This window comes from Anomaloglossus baeobatrachus, chromosome 6 (assembly GCF_048569485.1).
Source record: "Anomaloglossus baeobatrachus isolate aAnoBae1 chromosome 6, aAnoBae1.hap1, whole genome shotgun sequence".
In the NCBI taxonomy this organism is placed as follows: domain Eukaryota; kingdom Metazoa; phylum Chordata; class Amphibia; order Anura; family Aromobatidae; genus Anomaloglossus; species Anomaloglossus baeobatrachus.
In genome coordinates, this window is record NC_134358.1 from 247,664,231 (window position 1) to 247,685,712 (window position 21,482).

Below are 21,482 nucleotides of genomic sequence, written 5' to 3' on the forward strand. Positions count from 1 at the left end.
CAAATCCCAACCACACCTCACATCAAAGCTGGACAGACACATCAGTGGGTTAGTCAAGTTGGAGCACGGCCGCTCACCTAGGGGTCAGGCAGACTGGTGGGAGGGGAGACAAGGAATTGAGAGTTAGCCCTCAAAGAGTGAGGAGCAGTGGAGTTCGAGCTCCCAGGGAGGCGACAGGTTGGGTTGCAAACTGTGGTCCGGGACCATAGGAGTCGGGAACCGGTATTAGGAACACTAGACAGGGGTGTAACAGACGCAGTCTAGGAGGATTGTTGGCACCAGAGAGCCCAGCCACCTTACCGCTACAGAGCACGGCGGGGTACAGGACCCTAGATCGGGAAGTAGCTTCAAACAACCTGATAATTAACCTGTGGAGTTTAGTCTCTTCATGAACTTTCCCCAGGAACTCAGAGATTGGAAGCATCAACACAACGCAGGGCATAGGGTTCTCCAAAATACACAACCCACTGAAATCCCAAGTGCCAGCCACCAAGAGCACAGCTGCCATACACACGGGTAGCGGGGCCCCGAAAGCTTCAAGCCAAGGGGTCACAACTGTAAAACAATTTGTGCACGGAGGCAGGGCTCCGGACTTGCGAAGTGACACTGATGGGAGCGGGACCTGGATGGGCTCCCCCCATAGAGACTGCTGTGCCTAGAGACTTTTGTTTACCATCTATCTGTGTGAGTGTCTGCTTATTGCACCTGATCCAGCACCACGACTACCACAGTGAGTAATCTGACCTCTGCACCCTGCTTCCCAAGGGCAAGCCACCCTTTCACCAATTCCCCACTATCTGGGGCCTCCCTACCTGCGGAGGGACTCACACCTGTCTGCCCCACACCATCTGCCCCGGTACTTCCATTGGTATTAGCGGTACTCCCCTTTACCGCAAACCGCAGGTGGCGTCACGAACTTTCATCCCCTGTAAATATCCCCTTACATTTGAAGTGGCCGCAAGCCCTCGGGTCCGGAGACCCTCGAGCCACAGCAAACCCGGATCTGAGCAGTTCAACTGCTGCTGGGGCGGCACAATGTTCATCATTTAGATGTGAAGAAAGCACCACATGTGTCTATTCATTTCCTCAAATTTGACTGAATTGCCAACAGAAGCGGGGTGAACAGATCATGTAGTTTTCTAACTACAATGAGTACAGTGACTCGTGTGCCATCCAGTACTATCTCAACATTATTTTTGAAGATACAAGATACATGTCACCAACGTAAATTAAACTTATGTGCTTTCCTTATGAAAGAGAAATGTTTCTCGCTTCAATGGGAAACATCTTATTATATTCCATCTCATGCATTCTGAAGAGTCATTTCTGAGTAAAGCAGTGTTCTTGCACTGTTTAAAAAATGCAAGATTTGTAGATAGCCTTCCTTGAATAATTCTTTTCGTATGCTTGTGCCTCATTATATTTCTCCATTGACAAGTTTTCCTTGATCCGAGATTTTATTCTTGCTTTGAAATGGCTTGTTAGACAAGCTTTAGATCCTCTCGGCTTCTTTCAGTTTCTGTTTTTGCCCATTATTAATGAAATGGTCAGAGTTTAACTATTCTGTTCTTTTTTTTTTTTACTGACATTTTATGGCTGCTAAAATTTTACAGATCAGGAATGCATAAGTGGCTACTTGAATGAAATCAGCTTCTTCACACTTGGCAGGGTGCTGATCATTTATAAAGCAACATTACCCACAACTTGCAATCAACATGCACACATTTGATGAATTCTAAATGAAGATATCTTGGTGACCTAAATTAGACAAATAAAAGTTACACCTTTTCCTAAGTAACTTCTAGGGAGGTGCAATTTTACATTTCACAATATCATTCTTATTCTAAAGCCGGGATCACATTTGCATATGGCATATCCTAGTGACACTCGGCTCAAGCTCTGCTGCAAGCATAATCTCAACGTCATTCTACTGTGCTCCGATTCTCTCGCAATCGAGAATTGGAGCACAGGTGCGAAGGAGAGATTAAAGGGAACCTGTCACCGGAGGTTTATAATACTCACTTAACAGTCTGTGCAGAGCAGATTGGTCGGATGGGCGTCTCCGTTCTACAGGTCCGCGCCTCCTCTTTCGGCCATCTTTGTCCTCCTTCTGAAGCTAGTGTGGATGACGCGTTCTACGTCATACACACAAGCTGACATTGAGGTCCTGCGCAGGTGCACTTTGATCTCCCTGAGTTGGAAAGAGGAGGCGCGGACTCAGAGAACGGAGACGACCATCCAACCAGTCTGTTCCGCACAGACCGTTAGGTGAGTATTATAAACATCCGGTGACAGGTTCCCTTTAATCTCTCTATCTTCTCCATTGTCTATCTTGGCATATGTCCGATGTTTTACACTCACTTGTACAGTATGGGTTTACATGATCCGATATACGTTGCCAAATACAGCATGTTTTTTTTCTTATGCTAATTCAATATGACACAAAAATCAACAATCCTCTCTGCATCATTGAATAACATTGCATTTCTCCTTCAGTGTGAGTGTACCAAAAAAAGATAATCATTCTAATAACATTGTTTTTCTTTAGTTATTGCTCTAAAATATCTAAGAGGAGTAGCTAACACTTAAAGGAGTTATACTAAGTTAATAAATTACCTATTTTTAGGATAGGAGATAACTTAATGATTGCTACTAGTCAACTACTGGAATGCTCAACAATACTGAGGGACCTCAGAAAAGCTGCATCTGATTAACAAACTGTGAACAAAGGGAAAAGCAAAAGTGATTACTCAGCAAGATTATTCTGAACTAAGGAGCTGGTACTTCAAATATCCATCAACCTTGGAATATAGCCAGCATTGAAGGCATGTACATGGCAAGTATAAATAGCCCCTCCAAAGATGTGTTAGGGAAAACAAAATAAGGAAGGGAACACTCCTGACTAGAAATTAAACAGAAAAGCAAGGCAAAGGAAAGACAAGAGAAAAACAGCAGTTGGTCTTAAACAGTGTCCAACAGGGAGGGAAACCGACCACAACTCCAGAGTTCAACACAAAAAGCCCTAAAGTCGAGCAATGACTGTACCCCCCTTCTACAAAGGGCCACTGCACCCTCAGAACCTGCATCCTCTGAAGATGCTGATAAACCTCTTTTACTGGTTGATCTACATGAAGATCCTCCACATTTACCCAGGAGTTATAATCAGGACGGTAATCCTTCCACTTGACCAGATGCTACAGATGGTGCCTGACCCACCTGGATCCCAGGACTTGTTCTAGTTCATACTCTTGAGCCACCTCAATAATGAATCAAAGACCAGGCATCCATTCAAATCTCTTTAGAAGGAAAGAATGGAACGTGTTGTTGTTTTTCTAATTTACATGGAGCTGAAGCTTAACTGTTAGAAGATTTAAAACTTTAGTAATCATATAATGACCAACAAATTTTGGAGCAAATTTTGTAAAATATACTTTAAGCTGTAATTTTTTTCAAGGACAACAAACTCCACCTCCCTCAAGACAGAAGCCATTCTGTGTCTGCAGTTTGTTCTCTTTTTGGGCTGATCACTGGTCTCCAAAAGACCCCTTTCGACCTCCCTCCAGATTTTAATCAATTAGGAAAAAAATTTCTCCTCCTCTGTCATGGACGACTATAACTAAAAAAAGGCAAGGTTCCAGTAGCCATGGAAATATGGTTATTTAAAATAACAAAAGGCAGAAACTCCACCCAGTCTTCCTGATTAGATGAAATTAAATACCTCAAATATTGCTCTAGCTCTTGGGTTATCTTCTCAGAAGGCATTCATTAGTGTAACCAACCAGTCCATCTTGTTATGGTGGTGCTGCATGGCATTGTGACCGGAAAGCCTGATAACCTTCAAAACAAGAGATTTTAAGGCAACATATGCACAGTTTATACCACACAAATGTGGTACAAAAATACAAAAGAACACAAATCGATCCCCTGCCTCCCTTCTGTACTGATACATTCTGCAGGAATTAAAACTCATTCTCTAATATTGATGTTCTATAGTAAAATATAATATGCAACTATTAAAATGGAAAGTTTACTGGCTTCAATATAGTGTAGGTTCCTAATAGGGATGATCGAATACCTCAAATATTCGGCTTCACAAATATCCGTCGAACAGGTTGCCGCTATGCGAATATTCGATGCGCAATGTAAGTCTATAGAAAAGCCCGAATAGTTGTTATTCGAGTTTCCCATAGACTTATATTGTGCATCGATTATTCACGAATAGTCGAATAGCGGCGACCTATTCGGCAAATATTCGCGAAGCCGAATATTTGAGGTATTCAATCATCCCTAGTTCCTAATGCTAACCTAACATTAGTACTAAAATACAATATAATTAGACTCTGGATACATTGGTAATTTTATCATAATAATAATAATAACAACAATAACAAATGACATTTGTTTGCTTGACCAAGGAATTATCATTGCTGGAATGAAGCCTGGATGACCCGACCAGATCTTCCAGTTGGATTTGGAGGATGGCAGGCAGTAGATGCCACACCTCAGGAGAACAGTGATGGTTAGTATTATATTTAAACATTAAGAAACAACTTATTGTTTTGAATAGATGATAATAGAATATATACAATGTACGTTTAGATATAGTGAATTAAGTTATGCAATGTTATAATGTGCTCCCATTGACATTTCAAGTTGCTTTGCGAGCAATCTTCCCCTAGAGTCTGGGAATGTTTCATGACATTTTACTTTGCTTAAGTATGGAAGAAAATGTTATAAGAACCTAGGAAGTCAATCATTGATATTTTAAGTGAAGACATAAGGAAAAGTAATTAAAACATGCAAAGTGTCCTTCAGACTTACATTGACTCTTGTCGTAAGGTATTTCTATCTATTTTGCATATTGTTTAATTATATTCTTATGTTTTCCATAATTGGTATTATTGGCATTATGGCTGAGTTATTATATCAAGGCCTGTCCACATACAGAACTTCATGGAAAGTAAAGTTAGAGAATGAGTAATTTTATTTAAAGGGATTTAAAAAAATAGTTTTAAAGTAGTCCAATCTCCAGGACAAAAGTGACCAGATTTTTTTCTTTAACTCCCATTGCTCCCCTAGGTTTTCCTTTTTTTGTATATTTTCTTCCAGAGATGTAGGACTTTTTTATTTAGTAATTTTTATGGTCTTGGAGTAGTTGCTCACAGGATAATGTACAGGCATGTTTCTATGCATTATTATTTTTTATTATTATTATTATTATTATTATTATTATTATTATTATTATTATTATTATGTTTTGCATTATTATCTTGTTGCCAATGCCCTGTGAGTAAAGACCATAAAGATTAGCTCTAGAAAAGGTCCATATTTCCAAAATTGTATGGCAGATTTGTAAAAAAAAAACAAAAAAAACCTCACAAGAGCAGCCGGAAGGGAACAGGAAACACTTGCCACTTTTGACTTGGTGGCATAATTTCTTTAAAGGGAATCTGTCACCAGGTTTTTGCAATTTAATCTGAGAGCAGCATAATGTAGGGGCTGAGTGCCTGATTCCAGCAATGTGTCACTTACTGGTCTGTGTTATTGTTTCAATAGAATCAGTGTTTTACCATTAGGAGATTATCACTACAAGACTAGGTGTCATATGCTTCCTTGTCAACTATACTTTGTGACTCCACCCCCCGAACTAATTAGTAGCTTTCTCTCAATGTACAATGTACACAAAAAGTTACCAATCAGTGTTGTGGGCATGGTTATACAGATCTCAGGCTCAGGATTCTGAGCATTGCTAGACATTCAGGAGATAAAATAGTGATTGCATTAAAATGATAGCATGCAGACCAATTAGAGACAAATGTCTTAAAACAGGAAATCAACCCCTACATGAGGGGTCCCCAACCTTTTTTACCTTAAGAGCCACATTCAACTTTGAAAGTTGGTCAAGAGCCACACTATAGAGATGAAGACGTAGTCAAAGACAATTTAGCAGTAGAAAACAGGAAACACCAATTGGAAATAAAGAATCTTCCCCATATTGATATCAGAGAGAAAAAGTGACCTCCATACACAACACAATCCACTATACCAAGACCAATAATACCGCATACAAGGGAGAAAGACCGCCACACTGTGACCAGACAACATATTACCACTACATAGTGATGAAATACAGGCACATACAAGGGAAAAATACTGCGACACTTTGACCAGATAACATATTGCCAACACATAGTGATCAAATACAACCACTACACTAATATAATCATCAGTGTCATTTTACACAGGAACTCTGTATATAGTGTCAGTGTACAGTTAATACAGTGATCACCAGTGACATTATACACAGGAGCTCTGTATATAGTGTATAGTGTGTGTACATGTAATACACTGACTTACCAGTGACGTCTCTAGCTGAAGTTATTCATCTTTTCCACTTCCTCTGGTGCTGACCGCTATCACTTCTTCCAGCCATGACTCGACTCTACAGAAAATAACATACAGTGACCTATAGCTGTTTGCTTCTAGAGCACATTCCACACTTTTTCACCAGTTTCTACACTACATCAGACTTTTGTTCTGCCATTGAAGACTGAATTCTCAAAATTAAATTATATTCAGCATTAGTAATGTCCCCTAAATTTCCCCTACAGTAATTATGCCCCACTTGCTACCGTAAACCAATAATGTACGTCCCTAATTCTGGCCCCATATAGTAATTACGGTATGTCCATCATCCTGGCCCCCTTTATTTAATAATGACTGGGGAAATAAGTGGAATCAGAAGGAGTTGCTAATTGATTTCTGCACAAAATATTCACCCACACACTGCTCCTCTCCAAACTAACACAAAGTGCCTTTTTCAATAATGTCCCCCCAAAACTTGCCCTTTCTATAATATTTCCCCTCTACTACATCTCTGCTTAAATCCCCCCCCCGCTCCTCATTATACTATACCGCTTTTCACAATCCGTTTCCTAATTGCCTCATAATGACCCTCATTTCCCCATAATGTCCCCCATTGCTCCATAATGTCCCAATCAATTTGCTCCATAATGTTACCATTGCCCCAAAATGTCCCTCATTGACCCATAATGTGCCAATTTGCCTCATAATGTTCAGATTCACCCATAATGTCCCAATTTACTCTATAATGTCCCAATTTACTCTATAATGTCCCCCACTGCCCTATAGTGTCTCAATTTGCTTCCTTATGTCCCTCATTTCCCCATAATGTCTCAATTTGCTCCATAATGTCCCTCGCTGCCTTACCATGTCCCAATTTACTTTATAATGTCCCCCACTTCCACATAATGTCCCAGTATGCTTCATAATGTCCCTCATTGCTCCATAATGTCCCAATTTGTTTTTTAATGTCCCCCACTGCCCTGCCAATATGCTTCAAAATGTCCCCCACTCACCCATAATGTCCCTCATTGCCCCATAATGTGCGTCATTAAAAGCCTATCATCGCCTCATAATGTCACTTGTAAAGTAACACCACTCCTCCCCCACCACAGCCCCCTCATCTAAAATTATCCCGCATGTCCTCTTCAGCTCCTACTGGAGTGCTTTCCTGTATCTGCGTGCCGTCCTTGTATCTGCGTGCCATCCTTGTCTCTGCAGCCGTGACCCCAAAAATGACGGTATGTTGGTGCGGTGCGGTCGCCGCACTGTTCAAATGTATGTGCACCTGAAAGACGCGCATACATTTGAATAGAGGCCAGGTCTACAGGTCCTTGACACTGCAAATGTGCAGGTCTGGGGACTCCCGCAGTGCAACGTTAGGACCTTAGCTGAGTGACATGACTGTGATGTCACCAAAAGCTACTGCGAAAGCTTCAGTGATAGTACAGAACTTTGTACTATCACCAAAGTTTATGATTGAAAGGCTGGGGGCCCCTCAGAGCGTGGGGGCCCTGAATCAGCTGCCCAGTCTGCCTACCAATATACGCCGGCCCTGAGAAACAGGTTGCCCCGTGGCTCTGTACAGCTACATTTCCGGTGACCGACGGCAAGTCACATGTCAGTGTAGCGCCCTGGACAAGCCAGGGGCCACAGAGCACAACACCCACACACCCCACACTCCCGGTCAGGCACACTGAAGTCAGACACAAAACCCTTGTTGCCTTCCTCCAGGGGCTGATGTCCACACCAGGGGGTGGGCCAGGCGGTTGACCCCGCCCACCGAGGAGTTCACAGTCCTGGAGGCGGGAAAAGTAAACAGATTAGTTTAAGAGTGGAAAGTGGAAGGAAGGAAAGTGGCAGCTGAGCAGACTAAAGTTGGTCCGGGTGTGTGGCCCGGACGGAGCAGCAAGGTTGGCAGACGGTGGTGACCGTCTGCAGGAGTGGCCTATCAAAGCTTACTGTAAAGACCGTGGACGGGCGGTGGCCCGGCGGTACCGGACCGGTACGCAAAGAGAAGCCAGCACCATCTGGCAGGGGCTTACGGACCCCGGCAAGGCTAGGAGTCGCCGTGAATTTGCCGAATTTGTTAGTGAAGGGAACCTCCTGGGTTTCCCAGCAGCCAAGTCCCGACAGAAGGCAACAGTCCAACCAAGAGAGGGAGACACCGCCACCGCCAAGGCAACCGTTTCCCAGGGCCAGAGCCTGCGGGCAAAAGGGGCTCCTCCAGCCCATATCCAAGCTGGGAAGCGGGTTACTGGTGGGAACCCATTGGAACCATCTACCGTACATAGGTGCAGGGAAAAGCAGTCACCATCAACCTGCCGGGAGAAACAACACCGCAGCCGTCTGTGGGACCCGTCCATCCAGCCGTGTGTTTTACCGAGAACTGTGGCCTCATCATTGGCTGAGTGAGTACCACCGTGCCGTGCGGCACAGCGCTGCCCCCGCGACCCTGCACCTCACCAGGCCCTGTAACCCGCCTGTCATCCATCCCTACCCCTATCACCGGGCCCCGGGACAACCAACCCCCCTACCCACGGAGGGGAGAACTAACATCAAAGCTGCTCGCTGTCACCGCTCCCGGGATCCCCGTCTAGAGCAGCGGTGGTGTCACCAATATCACCACAACCATGGGTGGCGTCACGGACAATAATCAAATCCCCACAATCAAAATCCCCTTTTCACTCACGGGCGAGGAGCGCCGCTCGAGTCCCCGGGATCCAGCCCACCGCTCGAGCCACCACCGAGCAGCGGCAGCAGCAGCAGCCGGACCTGAGCAGTGGGACAGTGGGAGAGCGCGACATCAGGACAATCATGGATTACACTAACGCTGCACCGATGATACGATTACGACGCTTATGCGCTCGTTAATCGTATCATCGAGCCTTTACACACTACGATGTCGCATGTGATGCCGGAAGTACAACATTTTCAATTTGACCCCACCGACATCGCACCTGCGATGTCGTAGTGTGCAAAGCCCGCCTTATAGGGACATGATAATATCATAAACAGGAGAACTCTGCTGAGTACTCTTCTCATATTTGAGCCAGTGCAAAAAGCCCCTTTAAAAAAGTCCTTGTTTTTTGCAGAAGATTTGTTGATATATCTTATGTGTCCTTGGAATTTGACTTATTGGGGCACTCTTTAACTTTAAGGTCATTCTATACAAATCAGATATTTTAAACATCTCCCTACCACTCGTAGACATCTCGCATTTCCAAAGTTGTTTATTATTTTATTGGTAATAAAAGACAATTCAATATTTGGGTATGTATTATGAGAAAATAGCTATAAAATCATAACTTGATGGTATGACTTCTCAATGCTTTCCCAGCTCATTTTAATCTATGCTGAAGGTGTAAGGATGTTAAAGGAACTATTGAGCACATAAATATATTTAAACATTGTTTGCTACAATTATGAAGAAGAATAGCATAGAAACATGAACATAAGTACTTTGAAATCTTTTATTGGAAAATGTTCAATAAAATCTAATTTGACCAATAGAACATCTCCTGCTGGGACAGACAAGGCAGAACGGAGCCAAAGCAGAGCCATGGGCGTAGTGACCAATGACTCTCCTTTGCAGGGCAACCAAGGGGTTAATTTAGCTGCAGGGGAAGAGTAGGCTTTTTGTGGGTTCAATAGTTTAAGGGGTGGGTTAATAGGGCCAGGGAAGGCTAGAAGGGGTGGGATGTTTTATATATATATATATATATCCAGGGGGAGGTGGGGCCACCAGATCGGCGCGAGGCACCAACAGGGAAGGTCCTGTCCCACGTTCAATCTTTTGTGGGGGGGAAGAGTTAGGGTAACTGTATTTTACTGTTGTCTGTTCGGGTAAGTTTGGCGAGCAATGGTGAGGGGTGTTCTTGGAGTTGGTGGAAATGTCGGGGCGGGTGGGTGGTACATCGGATAGATGTGGCCACCCCCCCTCGTTTATTCTGGAATAGTAATTGCCCGGCAGACTTGGGGGCTCTCCAGGGTGGGGTCCCCTGAGAGTCGGTTAGGGACAAGGTTTTCCGGCAATGGTGGTGCCCCCGAGCTTGTGGTTGTGGCTGGGATCAAAAATGCCGGATGGTTTGATAAATAATATTTGGTGTCCGTCAGGTTTTGGGGCTTCAAGAACCTCCCTTGCGTTTATATAAATGGTTATTTGTATTGTTTGGTAATAAAAGGGGCCGATCTGGCCAATTTATCCAATATGGGTGTTACGTGTTCATTAAGGGATGGGGAGAGGGGGTTTAATGGGTTGGTGGGTTAACAAGCCAGTTGGGAAGCCTCTGCAGTAAGACAGTCATGGCCCATCCATTCAGTTGAATGGTCTCCATGCAATGCCACATTTTTCCTATAGCGCTAAATTCGGGGTACTGTATGGCTGCATGGAAATTCTTTTGAATATAGCTAATTCCTGAGTGTTTCAGGATTTGGGCTCATTGGGATCAGTCGGTACTCATAGTGGAAGTTCTTTTACTATGAGGTTCTTCTTGGTGAGAAAGACCCTTGAAGGACTATAGTTTGACTGAATGGACATTTTAGCTGGAGATGGTAATAAACTGGGGCCTATGCAAAGAAATTACTGTCACAAGTGACAAAACGGGTAGTTTGTATGATAGACTAAGCACAATGTAGCCCGTGACTGGCGACTGGTGTGCTTATAAGCTGTCCACACTGAAAAAACTGGTTTATAACCTCCAAGAAGCTGTACAACTTTCATTACCAATAAGTATAATGAATGTGACACTTTATATCCATTGCACTTGGACTAATATTGAATATTTGTCATTAATTTAGGAATGTTTAGATGTGGCCCTGCTTCTGTCCAGGCTATTAAGCATGGCCATGTTTGCTTCCAATTTGATACACCGTTCCTTTTTGCTGAGGTAAGAATAGTGCACAGTATTATATATATTTTCATTATAAAGGACTGATTTGTGGGACTGTCAACAAAATCTTCCACAATGTATCCAAAGCCAATTATTTACCCCTATACCAACACTAAAGTGATGGGGTAAACTAACTAAATTAAAGGTAACTTGTCATCACTAAACCTCGAAAAACGCTATAGTATATACAGGCTGAAGAGATATTTCAGAACACAGCCAAGTATAGCAGCAGTAATAAAGTATAACTAATGGTGCATTTGGACGAGTGGACTCATCCATAAGAAATATCTGCCCATGAAGACATGCCGGTAATTATCCATAGAACGAACAAAACGGATGATAAAAAAATTATTGGTGTTGTTGACATCATATCACCTCATGTAAACATTGGATGGGCTAGCAATAACATGAAACTCTATGGGGATAGATTGTATAAGTGATCATTTTGTCTCTGTCTTTGTTTGTCACCTATTGGCCAGTAAATGAGTGCCGAAAATTTGTGTATAGTCAATCGCACCCATTAATGGCGCACTGATGGGCCAAAATCAGCATGTCTAAATGCTCTATTAGTAAAATGTTTAACAACTCCGGTGCTGAAGGGTTGTAGTAGATTGTGTCATCAACACTGAAACTAAAATGTAATCAATGGTGAAACATTCACTGGCTGTAATGCTTACCTTGCAGTACTAGAATAACGGAGCCATAGGTTTGAATCAATGTAAAGTTTGCATGGGTTTCCACCATCCACTCTGTTTTTTTTCCCCACACCTCTAAAAAGGTTGTATATGAAATTAGCCCGACTGTACTCCTAAAGCGGGCTTTACACGCAACGACATCGCTAACGAAATGCCGTTGGGGTCGCGGAATTCGTGACGCACATCCGGCCTCGCTAGCGACGTCATTGCGTGTGAATTGCAGGAACGACCGTGAACGATCAAAATTACTTACCTAATCATTGATCGTTGACACATCGTTCCTTTCCCGATTATCCTTGCTGTTGCAGGATGCAGGTTGTTCGTCGTTCCTGCGGCAGCACACATCGCTATGTGTGACACCGCAGGAACGAGGAACATCACTGTACCTGCGGCCTCCCGCAATAAGGAATGAAGGAGGTGGGCAAGATGTTCCGCTTCTATTGGGTGGCTGCTTAGTGACGCCACTGTGACGCCGAACGAACCGCCCCCTTAGAAAGGAGGCGGTTCGCCAGCCACAACGACGTCGCTAGGCAGGTAAGTATGTGTGACAGGTCCTAGCGATGTTGTGCGCCACGGGCAGTGATTTTCCCGTGGTGCACAACCGACAGGGGCTAGTGTAAAGCCTGCTTTAGTTATTTGAGACTGATATAGGTGATGACAATTGCCATACAGTGCTGTGGAATATATTGACACAATATAAGAAACAGGATATAATTACATAGCTAATGATAAACCTAAGATGAGGTGTAGCATGAATATATTCAATATAATCTACAAGAGAACATATTAAAGGGGTTATCCCATTTAATAAATTCTTGGTCCAAGGGCACAATTTTGTATAAAAAAACATTTAAACTATGCATTACTCCTTTTCTCACTCTAACCATGTGACTTCTGAGTCTCCGCTTTTTCTCCTGGGAGTCTGTTACTAGTCTAGGAAGGTGGCAGAACCTCCCTGCAATCTAAAGTATAATGTGTTATGTGATGTAATGTAAATTGAAATATTCATGCACACAGTAATGTAAGAATGTAGATTATAATGATTGTGAATAATGATGACCTCTAGTGGCCAGTTATTGCTTGTAGAGATGGGAACCTTGTTCAGCTACAGACTGTAAGGCAAGTGATAGTTAAAGGGATATTCCCATCTCCAAATCCTATCCCAATATGTAGTAGGGGTAATAATAATATTCTCAATCATAAAAAAAAATAGAAATGTAGTATAGTTCTTCAGATTTGGCCATGTGTCAAACCTCATATGCAGTTAGAAGGGTTAAGGCTAGAGATGAGCGATGTTCGAGTCGAACAGTTTGACAATTTCATGTTCGAGTGATTTTGGGGGGTGTTCGAGTCATTCGACAAACTCGAACAATTTGCTAAAAGTTCAGTAGTTCGAGTTATGTTCGAGAACGGTTCGATCACCAAAAAGCGTAGCTAGTTACTAGCTGGCTTTTCACTGTAATAGTGTGAGTCACTGTGAATCATGATATTATCAAAATTCAGCGAATAGTGTGCGGGGGGGACGGGGTTTAGATCAGTGCTGCTGCTGAGTGCTTAAAAAATAGCGATCCCCAATTTTTTTTTTCCTAACCGCGCATACAGTGGGGCGGGCCAGGCTGTCAGCAAATCACAGACACACAAAGCAAAGTGGATTTTTGCCAGACAAGCAAGGGCATGTGTCATAGGCTGTGCATGTCACATGTCCTTGCCTTATAAGACCCGGCCATTTTCCCCATCGCCGCCATTATCTCTCTGCTGCGGGTGGGTGACAGTCACCGCTCCCGCTCCCGCTGCTGCTGCTGTGTGCGCTATAGACATACAGTGCAATCAACACAGCGCTTTAGGGATCAGGGACTACTTGTAATTTCTGCCCTTTTCAAGGCTGCATTACAGCCATTCAGAGCAATTGTTGCTAGGCAGGTCCGTGCCAACGCTGTGCAGGGGTTTATATAACAGCGTCTGGCTACATCAGCTCAGGCAATTCCTTGGTGCAATTTTTCATTGGCAGGGATAGAAAGTGAGGCTTCCTTTGCTGTCCAGCTACCTTCAGCACCTGTACATTCTACACACCTGCCCTTTTTTGCTACGCAATTTTAATTGCAAACATTGCTGACACTTTTAGTGGCATACTAAAATTGTCTGGGATACTAACTTAGTGTTCCTTTGCTGTCCAGCTACCTACAGCACCTGTGCAGTCTACACACCTGCCCATTTTTGCTACACAATTTCAATTGCAAACAGTGCTGACACTTTTAGTGGCATACTAAAATTGTCTGGGATACTAACTAAGGGGTACTTTGCACACTACGACATCGCAAGCCGATGTTCTGATGCCGACCGCGATAGTCCCCGCCCCCGTCGCAGCAGCAATATCTTGTGATTGCTGCCGTAGCGAACATTATCGCTACGGCAGCTTCACATGCACTTACTTGCCCTGCGACGTTGCTCTGGCTGGCAACCCACCTCCTTCCTAAGGAGGCGGGTCGTGCGGCGTCACAGCAACGTCACATGGCAGGCGGTCAGTAGGAGCGGAGGGGTGGAGATGAGTGGGACGTAAACATCCCGCCCACCTCCATCCTTCCGCATAGCCGGCGTGAGCCGCAGTGACGCAGGTAAGGAGATGTTCCTCGCTCCTGCGGCTTCTCACACAGCGATGTGTGCTGCCGCAGGAACGAGGAACAACATCGTACCGTCGCTGCAGGGAAATTATGAAAATGTCGGACACTACACCGATGATATGATTACGACACTTTTGCGCTCGTTAATCGTATCAAAAAGGATTTACACACTACGATATCGACAGCGACGCCGGATGTGCGTCACTTTTGATTTGACCCCACCGACATCTCAGCTGCGATGTCGTAGTGTGCAAAGTACCCCTTAGCGTTCCTTTGCTGTCCAGCTACCTACAGCACCTGTGCATTCTACACACCTGCCATTTTTGCTACGCAATTTTAATTGCAAACAGTGCTGACACTTTTAGTGGCATACTAAAATTGTCTGGGATACTACGTTAGGGTTCCTCTGCTGACAATTTAGCAATACAACCTCTGCATTGTACAGCACCTGTCCATTTGTGCTACGCAATTTTAATTGTCAAAAGTGCTGCCCTTTTTAGGGACATAGTTTCATTGTCAGGGATAGTCAGTGTTGGTTCTTCAGCTGTCAATAAAACTAGACCACCTCTGCACTGTACACCACCTCTCCATTTTTGCTACGACATTTTAAGTGTCCAATCTGGTCACAAACAAAATGAGTGGCAAAAGGACAGATGCTGGTGGAAAGGGGAACAGGCGTGTTGGAAAGGGAAAAAAAAGTTTGTGTCCTTGGGGTAGGTGGTAAAGCTACAGTAACATCTGCTGAAGAAAGGCCATCTTCCAGCAAAAGTAAGATGTCTACTACTTTCCGTGGACAATCTGATGTGCTCCCTTTTTTACGAAGCCGAACACCTCTACCAAAGGTAAATGATGCACAAAAAAAGAACATGCTTGAATGGATCTCAAGTGCTCCAACAAGTGGCCTCTCCTCCACCTCAACTTCAACATCCAAAAAACAACAGTCCTCTGAGTTGTCACCCCAATCGCACTTGCTTTCTACCAGCTCTCAAGTCTCCACCTGCCCTGCAGAGTATGTTGTAACAGAGATGGGTGAGTCTGCAGAGCTGTTCAGTCACACTATAGCCTGGGAATCAGAGGTCTGCTCCGAAGCTACAGTGAGTACAGACCAGGAAATGATCTGCAGTGATGCCCAAAAGCTTTGTGAGTCAGATTCAGGCCCTGATGACCACGTTTCTGAGCATAATGTAGACCCTCATTCCCAAACTGTAACACCTCTTGTTGGAGACAATGAGGAACATACTGATGACGATGAGACTCAGATACCTGATTGGAATGACAACTTAACTATTCAGTCAGGGCAGGAAGAGGTTAGGTCTGAGGGCGAGGGGAGTGCAAACACACAGGTTGATGATGAGTTTGTAGATTCCACTTACTGTCAACCCACAGTCAGGCACTCTAGGAGGTCAGCAGAGGCGGTGGAGGAGGATGCGACTGACGACAAGGTTAGCTTGCACCTTCCTGGACAAAGACGGAGTACTGGAAGCACGTCAACAACTGCATCCTCAACCACAACACTAACTCTGAGCACAAGTCGGGGTGGCTCTGCAGGTCGCATGGGCTCTAATAGTTGCCTAGCTTGGTCCTTTTTTGACATTGCAAAGGATCACCGAACTCATGTGATCTGTAAGCTTTGTCGCCAATCTGTAAGTAGAGGCCAAAAACTCACTAGTTTGACTACTTCGTCCATGAACCGTCACATGAATAACAAGCATAAGTCCCAGTGGGAAGCTCACTGTGTGTCTTGCTAAATTCTACTAAAAAGGGGGCTGAAAGCCCGTACTTACGAAGCGCTCACTGATATCCTAATCAGGCACGAATACTAATATTCTTTATAGCAAGATACTATTTATTTTAATAGCACATGAATATATATAGTCAATGGTACATAGGCATAAGAACTATAGTCATAGAAACTTATACAATAACAGAAATATGCATCAACATTACCGTTATGTTGTAGCAATCCTTTCACATCGGAGGGAACTCGAGTTAATCATAAGGAATCAACATGGCATCTTGGCATGGCATCACAGGAACAGTGCGTACGTACACTTCAATGTCCTGGAAGGTATTTCCCTAACATTAAGCGAGTCTGGTGTATTTTTATAGGAAAACATTGTAGGTTGTGTTAAAATGGTCACCAGCATGTGACAGCTGAGTCATGTTCATGTAACTTGACCACAAGCTGCTGTGGGCACTGGCAGCTTCCTGCACATTTCCTGCACATCCTGCCAGTTGACAACTGTCCGACCACAGTTTAACCATAGTGTTAGTGAAATATTGCAATGAGCCGTAAATTTCATATGCAAGCTTCCTTAAACCTGTCTTTAAGCTAACCACAAGTTTCCTGTAAGTGGAACTGTAAATGTGACTTCCTCATTATCTTAAGACATGTATTCCTTGGTCATAGAAATTGGCTATAGAGAGGACATCTCTTTGATACTGAATTATTGATAGGTCGAATAATATCTGGGATCACTCCTATCTTTTGATTATGATTCCTATCTAATTACACATTCTTTCAGTCATATCACATTGGTATCACACTGTGCTACAGTGCGGCTTAGCGGAGTGGGCCAACCACCGTCTGCCCCTTCAACTGCATCCGCGCGCTCTTCATCCTCTATGACTGTGGGGACAGCTGTCACACATGTTTTTCGATGCAGATCTTCCACCTCTTTAACTGCAACAGGCAGTTTGATTGGCAGGTCGTCAGTTGTTTTGGAAGGAGAAACAGGTGCTGGTGTAGAGCTCTCAGACATCGAGAGTACCAACTTTGGATGAAGGCAACATCATGTCTTCGCCTGCACTTTCCTCACAGACCAGCAGTTTTCCAGGGATACCCTACTCAACGCCGTCTCGCACAGCAGCCAGATCTCGGTCCCTCAGATGTGGACAATTAAAAGACCATTTTCTCCTAGCCATGACAAAGCTAAGAGGTTGACTTTCACCCTCTGCAAGCTGTGGGCTACAGAAATGCTGCCTTTCTGCCTTGTGCGTACAGCGGATTTTTAAGACCTTAAGTCCGTCGCAGTGCCCCAGTACCAGATGCCCAGTCAGCACTACTTCTCCAAGAAAGGTGTGCCAGCGCTACACCAGCATGTCGCACACAAAATCACCGCTTCCTTGAGAAACTCTGTTTGTGACAGGGTGCATTTCACCACCGATACTTGGACCAGTAAGCATGGACAGGGGCTTTACATGTCGCTGATTGGGCACTGGGTAACTATGGTGAGAGATGGAGAAGGGTCTGCTGTACAAGTCTTGCTATCCCCACTAGTTGTGCGTCAATCCTCTGTATGTCGAAGTTCCTCCACTGCTTCTGCCTCCTCAACCTCGTCTGGGTCCTCAACCTCCGCCCAAAGCCTGTCTGGTCAGGCCACCCGCGTTGTAACTGCGCACAATGAATTCCGCACCCCTCCTTACTATGCTAACAGCAGAGCTCAATGGCATCAGGCGGTCTTTACCTTGAAATGTCTGGGAAATAAGAGTCACACAGCTGAGGAGTTGTGGTCAGCTCTGGAGACCGAGTTTCGTAAATGGTTGTCTCCACTCAACCTGCAGCCAGGGAAGGCAGTGTGCGACAATGCTGCAAACCTGGGCGCGGCCCTGCACCGGGGCAAGGTGACACACATGCCTTGTATGGCTCACGTGTTGACTCTTGTTGTCCAGCAATTTTTAACCCACTATCCCGGCCTAGATGGGCTTCTGCACAGGGCACGGTCACTCTCTGCTCACTTCCGCCATTCAACCGGCGCAGCTGACCGACTTGCATCACTCCAGAAGTCTTTCGGCCTGCTGGTTGACCGCCTGAAATGCGATGTGGCGACACGCTGGAATTCGACTCTCCACATGTTGCAGCGACTGTGGCAGCACCGCCGAGCCCTGGTGCAATACGTTATGATGTATAGCCTGGGCCAGCGAGATGCAGAGGTGGGGAAGATCACGCTCATGGAGTGGTTTCAGATCAAGGACCTATGCACCCTTCTGCACAGTTTCGACATGGCGACGAATATGTTCAGCGCTGACAATGCCATTATCAGCATGACAATTCGAGTCATTTACATGCTGGAGCACACTCTAAACACTATTAGGAGTCAGGGGGTGGGACAAGAGGAAGGGGAGGAAGTACAGGAGGATTCATATGCGGAATGGATACCAAGATCTACAAGGTCCAGACGTTCAGCATCACCAAGGCGGCAGGCATGGGACGGTGGGGGAAGAGGGATTAACAAGGGCGCATGGTAGCAGCCAAACTGTTGAGGAAGGTGCAGGAGCCCAGAAAGAAATGGAGGATGAACTGTCAATGGGCATGGAAGCAGATGAGGGAGACTTTGGTCAAATTTCAGTTGTTCGAGGTTGGGGGGAGATGTCAGAGGAAGGAAGCACAGTTATCACGTCGTCGCCACAAACACAGCAAGGACTTGGTCCACATGGATGCGCAAGACACATGAGCGCCTTCTTGCTGCACTACCTACAACATGACCCTCGGATTGTCCGAATTAGAAGTAATGATGACTACTGGGTTGCCACACTCTTAGATCCCCGGTACAAGTCCAAATTTGGCGAAATAATTCCAACCATAGAAAGGGACGCATGTATGCAGGAGTATCAGCAGAAGCTGTTATTCAATCTTAGATCGACTTTTCCCCCAAACACCAGTGGTGCACAGAGTGAATCTCCCAGTTGTAACTTGCCAAGCATGGGACTGTCGAGTCATCATCAGTCAAACCGTACCAGCAACATCATATCTGGTGGTAACAGCAATTTTATGGAATCGTTTCATAATTTTTTTAGACCGTCCTTTGCAAGGCCACAAGAGACAAGAAATCTGACACATAGTCAACGGCTGGAGAGGATGATACAGGAGTATCTCCAAATGAACATTGATGCTATGACTGTGCAACTGGATCTTTGCTCATTTTGGGCTTCCAATCTTGAAAAATGGCCTGACCTTGCTACTTACGCCTTGGAGATCTTGTCGTGTCCCGCAGCCAGCGTTGTCTCTGAACGTGTCTTCAGTGCTGCTGGGTGGCTGCTGACTGATAAGCGCACGTGTCTGCCCAGTGACAATGTGGACAGACTAACGTTCATCAAGATGAACAAGTCATGGATCATCAAGGACTTTGCTACCCCGGTGTCATCCTGGGGACAGTTAAGGCTTGCGTATTTTTGAATGTGCATGATGCAAATCAACATGTCAAGTTTGCAACTGGGGCACAAGTGATGCACTGAAGTGATGTGTGTGGCCCAATTTTTTGGAAAAAAAGAGACTCTGCTTGAGTCCCCTTGCTGTGTTTTACATGATTTTAGAAGGGCATGTCATGCCTAAATCTGTGTCTCCTCCTCTTTTTACTTGTCTAGCTCTTTGGTTTTCGCATGAGTATATGTACTTGTCACTTTCCCATGTGTTTGTAGTGTCTTGGGAGTTGTTTGTCACCTTTTGGACACCTTTGAAGGTGTTATCTATGTGTTTGTATGTGTTTGTGTTTGTCTGCCATTGTTTCCAATGGGGTTCAAGTTGGTTCGTCGAACGTTCTTCGAACGTTCTACGAACTTGTCCTCCATTCGAAGAACCGAACCGAACTCGAACTCTGGGGGGTGGCTCATCTCTAGTTAAGGCTCTGCTGAGTTTGCATACGTGCTCAAGAGCAAACAAATTACAATATTACAGAGTAGCTCTGGCACACAAAAGTAATATACAGACAAATGTCATGATGCCAACAAATATATTTTTTTATTTTTCTGCAAAAACAGAATACCCAGCTGCCTTAAACCAATGTTTCGACTCAATTAGAGTCTTCATTTGGGGTAGGCCTGGTTTACACAAGTAAAAGAAAAGATTTATATACAAATGATAATGGACAAGACAAAAACATATACAAGATCAGCAAAATTTTGAAAAGTAAATATATGCATAATAGCACCATGGGTATACAGTAGCAACATGGTTATTAGATAAAGCATTGATGGTAATGGCGCTAAATATTACCAAATTAAGTAAAGAAGGCACTCTGGGTGTCTCTGCAAGAAAGTCGTAGAGTATAACGTTACATATGGAAAAAAAAGCCCAATACAGAGTATGACATGACTTAATGGTACACTAGGGGTATCTGCACCAGATACCCACATGGTGTGTTATCATTGCCATATTCCACATTTTGTCTTTTGCTGTTTTGCCTACACCTAGTGTATCATTAAGTCATGTCATACACTGTATTGGGCTTTCTTTTCCATATGTAACGTTATACTCTACGATTTTCTTGCAGAGACACCCAGAGTGCCTTCTTTACTTAATTTGGTGATATTTAGCATCTACCCCTAGTGCTTACAGAGCCAGAGGACAGACTTCATCTTAGCAGAGTGTGTAGAATAATTTCTGATGAGTGACAAGGTCAGACTTGCAGGTCCACAGGATACCTAGGCTGCATCTGGTGGGTGCTTTCTGGTGACTTCAGCCATTATCTGCTGACTGTGAACAGCGAGATTAAGGAATTCAGGAAGGACTCGAGGAGTGTGGACATGTAGAAAGCTACAACCATCACATTACAAACTAATTCAGGCCCTGGACCTTAAAGAGACTTTCCTGTTACCACATGGACATACAGCCATCAAAGTGAGTGCCTTGCCCACTAGTGTTTTGACCCCAGGGGTACGAGTTCCTAGGAGGACCCTAAGCATAGACCTGGGAGGACAGGTCAGTACAAGAACGGACTTAAGATGAGGTGTATAGTCTGTGCACTCCGTTCAATTGCTGAACGACTCCCTGTGCCTGAGAGAACCACGAGCCGATGGGGACTTAATACTCTTATGTGCAGTATTGTGATGCTAGGCTGGGTGGAGGAGCAGGGACTATTAATATCAGAGAAACTAATGACTATGGAAGAGGATAAAGAAAAAGTTTGCCTTAAAGT

At 44.4% G+C, this 21,482-nt stretch overlaps 1 protein-coding gene across 1 annotated transcript in view; it reads left to right on the forward strand.

Annotated features, from left to right (window-relative positions):
• F13A1 (coagulation factor XIII A chain) overlaps positions 1-21,482 on the forward strand; it is a 252,196-nt gene that overhangs the window by 143,006 nt on the left and 87,708 nt on the right. The window contains exons 9-10 of the mRNA XM_075316465.1: positions 4,416-4,519; positions 11,164-11,252. Of these exons, the coding sequence (XP_075172580.1) occupies positions 4,416-4,519; positions 11,164-11,252 (193 nt within the window). The remainder of the gene's footprint in view (positions 1-4,415; positions 4,520-11,163; positions 11,253-21,482) is intronic.